A 5,645-nucleotide genomic window follows, 5' to 3' on the forward strand; every position below is an offset into this window, starting at 1 on the left:
GTTTTGAGTTTCATATGACTATTGTTGTCACTGTTGACAAACCCGATAAAGTCTAAATGGTATAATTGTTTCTTTCGACTTTGTTCAGCTTGCATCAATTTATATTTACTATAAGATATTGTTAATTATTTAGCAAGACATACATTTGCATACGAGTTGCTGAAAAACTATATAAATCTATAAAAAAAAATTCTATGATTGAATGACATAAAATGATTCAATATTTGTATTTCAGATGAATGATTGCATATAAACCTGATAAATGATGCGGAACATATTTTTTATTATATCGATTCTTGGCAAGGTTTATACTGAATCGTGTCCAAACTACTGTGAATGCGTCTATGAAAACCAAACCAGTCGATATACTGGAGAGTGTACAGGAGAGCAACTGACTTATATACCAAAATTTCCTAAATATATTACGGATATTGTGTTCATCAATAATTATTTATACACTTTATCCAGAATAACATTTAGAAATATATCAAGTCTGAATATAACTCATTTAAATCTGAAGGAAAATAGGATAACAGTTATTGAAAGAAATGCGTTTCAAGATTTGAAATTCTTGGTGCGATTGGATATATCTGGAAACAATGGAACTACCCTGATAGATGTTAGGGTGAGCCTGCACAACTTACCGAAGTCAAGCATCCAGGAACTGGGACTTAACCATATGCTCTGGATTCCACTTAAAAATATGTCTGGTATTTTCAGCGGATTAATTGGAAGCAAAATTAACAGGATAGAATTAAGTCATAGTTACTTATATCCCTTTGATGGTACATGGTTCGCCAATCTTCCTTCCTTGCAGCAGCTGGACATTTCATGGAATTCTATAACTGATGATTTACAATTGTCTGGACTTTCGAATCTGACACGTTTAAACTTAATAGGGAACTACTTCAATTTTGTTCCAAACTTTTGTGAATACAAGTTATACAAGTTAAAGACATTACTTCTATCTAACACTAAATTGGGTACTTTAAAGCATTTAAAAAACCATACTCGATGTTTAAACAAACTGGAAAGACTTTTTTTGAACGGAATATCAGTACCAAGAATACCAAATAATGCTTTTTCTGATATTACATCTTTGAAAGAGCTGAAACTGAGGAAATTGTCAACACAAATGAAAAAGATTGACCCGCTTGCGTTTAACAGCTCTTCTCTCATAAATCTAAGGTTTTCAAAATGTAATGGATTCCTTTTCTTTCGAGGGTCTATCAGTCATGGACTATTTGATCCAGCAAATATTTTCAAATACTGTCCAAATATTGAAGATCTAGATCTGTCTCACAACGTATTAGAATTTACACTTGAAAAGATCAGAAATATGTTCACGCCATTAAAAAAGTTGAGAGTGATACGGCTGCGATTTTTAAATTTGGCAACTCTGCCAGGCAACTTCTTTTACCGTTTTCCAGATTTACAAGAAATACACATAGACCATAACATATTATTGCCATGGAAAGACGGTAACTCTATTTTTCATGGGTTAACACATCTTACAGAACTGCATTTACAAAACAATAAAATTGGGATGATAAAACCTACATCTTTACCTGCTAATGTAACTAAAAGTCTCCGTGTATTAAATCTTACAAACAATCAGTTCATTTGTACTTGTGATCTTATGTGGTTTCGAAATTGGATGAAAAATACCCGCGTGGATATAATTGGAAATGAAAAGTATAGATGTGATGATAGAACGAGACTCATAGATTATAACCCAACTGAGATTGAATGTAGAAACATCATACTAATCAGCACGGCTGTCATTGGAAGTAGTTTTTGTTTATTTTTATTCACTACTATTCTCGTCTACTGTTGCAGATGGCGTATTCGATTCCAAATTTATAAAATGCGGTCACGAGCACGTTATTATCAGCAAATTAATGACGAAGATTTCAAATATAGTGCTTACGTTATATATTGTTACGAGGACATCAAATGGGTCAAAACTAATCTCATACCTAAAATGGAAGAAGCGATAGGAGTTAAGCTTTGTATTCCTCACAGGGATTTTGAAGTAGGAAAAGTGTTTATTGACAATATTGTTGATAACATGAATTTAAGTAAAACTGTCGTACCAGTACTTTCAATTAACTTCACTAAAAATGAATGGTGTTTATTTCAACTAAATGTAGCTCGTAGCAAGTTATCAAAAGATGGTACTGTGTCAATTTTGCCAATTATGCTTGAAGAAATTCATTTTAGAAATATGAATGCAGCTTTATACTCTTTGATAAAATTGTCAAGTTATGCTGCATGGAGTGAAGACGAAAATGCCTTGGAACTTTTTTGGGATCAGATAAAAAGTCATGTACAATAATTATTTTGATAATTAATCAAACATTGAGCCTTATGATTTACCCACACATTGTATATTCATTCCCGCCGGTAATTTATTAACGTAAAATAAATATAAGAACAGAGTTCAAATGTTCTCCCTTGCACATAATTTATCTGTAAAAGTTTTTTTTGTTTGTTCTTAAAGCTTTTAATAAATGTCTTAATCGAGAAATGTAGGCTTTAGAGCGCTTACCATGCAAATTTCCATTTAATTGATATTTCCAAGGACATAACGCTTTTAAAAATAGTTGATCGGCACTGATTTGCAAACTTGGCCGAGACATTGCTGATATAAACCTTTGATATACATTTCATAATTATCTAGCAAGAATTGTACATGTGGGAGCCCTTACTATACAATTTTCTATAGAATTAAGATTTCTGTGGGTCACAACTCCTGAAAAAAAAACCCAATTGATTAGCGCTGGTCCTCGAACTTGTTCCAGACATTGCTGATATAAACCTTTGATATATATTTGATAAAAATCTTGCAAAAAGCGTACACATGAGAGCGCTTACAACTCAATTTGAAATTTTCCGTTTACAAATTAAAACAAACATTAAGAAACTAAATGTTCCCAACTCCCTGGGTCAAAGTTGACCTTAGATGAATTTGACTATTTTAGGTCCCTTGTGGTCTTATAGCTCTTCACGTGTTTAGATCTTATATATCACTGGTATTCAAGATGTTTGGGTTTGATCGTTACTGATGAATGAGAATATATCCTCGATTATAATAAATTGTTATTTTCATTTCATATAAAAGGCCCCGTCATGGCAAATGTATAACGAAAGAGAAAACCAATGGCATAATTTATATCAAAACAATAAACGAAAAGCAATTAAGACATACAGCAACAAACGACAACCATTAAATATTACAGATGAGACTGACACATGCAGAATGTGTGCGATGTTAAAAATGTTTGCGAGTCCCTCCCCCTTAATCCTGGGACAGTGGTGTAACAGCACAATATAAGAACAACTATACAAGTCAGTTGAAAAAGGCTTGGACATACGTAAAAATGTTAAACCCAACCATATTCTGTATGTGCCTGTCCCAAGTCGGGAGGTTGTAATTCAGTTGTTGTCGTTTGTTTCTGTATATCATATCTATTTTTCGTTTATAGGTTTAATTCTACATACATCGTTTAAATTAGTTTTCCCGTTTAAATTGTTTCACATTTGTCATTTTGAGTTCTCTTATAACTTGCTATGCGGTATGGGTTTGTTCATTGTTGAAGGTCGTATAGTGACCTATAGTTGCTAACTTCTACGTCATTTGGTCTCTGGTGGAGAGTAATCATACCACATTTTTCTTATTTTTATATTGACTAATCAGATAGACACAAACCACACCAAAAACCCAACAACTAACAAAAAGACTTAAGAAACAAAGTACCGATCTTAGAGTATACTTACAGTTACTGATAGCTAGTTCAAAGCCAATGAAAACCAATAAAAAATCATGATTCCAAGACAATCAATACACATCCAACGGATTTAATGTAAAGAAGTCGTGAACAGTTAGAGAAAAGCATGATCTTGTGCAAAGGAAATAATATAAGTATCGACAGAATGACCGTAAATGTGCATAGCTATACTATTAAATTATGTTTTAATCTATTGACATAAAAATCAATCTTTGTACCGATAAAAACAATATTCAAAGATCTTATTACAGTGGTAAATTAATAAATTTTACGAAAAAGTTTATTTAAAGGATCGACAAGTTTACACGGATCGTCTCTTTTATGGTTGGCTGTTTTAATAACATCACCATAAAATATAGGATGTGATATTCCATTTATAAACTTTTAAACCAATCTTTGTAACATGAAATAATTAATTAAATGTTTCAAGTAATTTGTGGTAAAGAAATCCCTAACTTAACACTCTACCAGTGATACATAGATTGCATTCATTGGAATCTAGAACATCACTACTGACACGGGCATAGCGAACGAGTTGGGATATATAAAATTCGTAAGATTGGAAGCAATACGAAACGAAAAATCGTCCCTTTTGTGGTAAATATTTGTATTAAGAGTTTCTAGTGTGAAACTGATTTTAATAAATCTAGTCAATGCATGTATATATACTGAACTAAGTCCTCTGTGTCATTAAAAAAATCAATAACATATTAATCTTCAGATATTTCCTTCGGTGATTGTTGATCGAAAACTTTGACTGCTTAATGATTTTCGGGTCTTGGTGCCAAAGTTTACCGATCTTTATCTTTTGCGATGTTAAATATCCTATATTTTTGGTTCAATATATTCAGAAATAAACATTTGAACACAACGGTGGATTTGTGAAGTTTTAAAACATTAATTTACATATGTATTTTTAGATTACTTCAATTATGTTAGATGAACTACGTAGAAATCTAAGCGAAAAAGTGCGTTTCTATCATTTCCATTTCGTTCTTAAACATATAACTTGTGGAGCAGGATCTGCTTACCCTTCCGGAACCCGCGATCACCCCCAGTTTTCTATGTTGTGTTTTATGTACTGTTGTTTGTCTGTTTGTCTTTTTCTTTTTTAGCCATGGCGTTGTCAGTTTATTTTTGACTTGTGAGTTTGGATATCTCTTTGGTATCTTTCGCCTCTCTTTTATGTCAGTTGTTAATTGAACATTTGACTGACAATCCCTATTCTCATAATTTTGTTAAATCATAATTCAATTCAATTCAATATTTTATTTTAGTCTGATCTCTCAATAATGTATAATACAACATTACATTAAGTGTAAAATATAGAGCCATTCTGTACAGAATAATAAGAGACTATAACATTAAACCATTATAGAAAATTCGTCTATTATAAAACATATTTATAAGTACAATATCCACAGTATAAAACATTTCTACGTCTATTTAAAATAAGAGAACAGGCTTTGGCACAGTTACGAATTATATTAATATCTGTGAATAAAACACTAATTTCTGTTTATCACCAAAGACATAACATCCCTATTGAAATGTTTTGCTTCACAACTATTTTTTTTCTAAAATCGTCATATAATGGACACGATAAAATAACATGAGCATCATCTTCTAAAATATTTTTACAAATTGAGTTATCACAGACTCGCTCCTCTAAAAGTATAATTTTTCAAATCTCCCTGTTTCAATTCTTAATGGTGCCACTCCACATCAAAATTTGGCAAAAGAACTCCTTTGTGGAAATGGCACTGGAATTGTTAAATATGTTTCAGTTTCAAAACTGCTCTAAAATAAATTATATTTTGTTCTTAGTTATTGTCAACTTTACCAGATAGAGCT

At 31.7% G+C, this 5,645-nt stretch overlaps 1 protein-coding gene across 1 annotated transcript; it reads left to right on the forward strand.

Annotated features, from left to right (window-relative positions):
- The first annotated feature begins 241 nt into the window (after positions 1–241).
- On the forward strand, positions 242–2,457 carry LOC127710870 (toll-like receptor 13). The gene has a single exon (XM_052216829.1). The coding sequence runs from the start codon at positions 263–265 to the stop codon at positions 2,336–2,338; it is 2,076 nt and encodes a 691-aa protein (XP_052072789.1). The 5' UTR covers positions 242–262; the 3' UTR covers positions 2,339–2,457.
- Positions 2,458–5,645: the final 3,188 nt, after the last annotated feature.

This window comes from Mytilus californianus, unplaced genomic scaffold (genome assembly GCF_021869535.1).
Source record: "Mytilus californianus isolate M0D057914Y unplaced genomic scaffold, xbMytCali1.0.p SCAF_8, whole genome shotgun sequence".
Taxonomy (NCBI): Eukaryota; Metazoa; Mollusca; class Bivalvia; order Mytilida; family Mytilidae; genus Mytilus; species Mytilus californianus.

Coding starts and splice junctions, on each gene's coding strand:
- LOC127710870 (XM_052216829.1), top strand. CDS start 263: ATGATGCGGAACATATTTTTTATTATATCGATTCTTGGCAAGGTTTAT.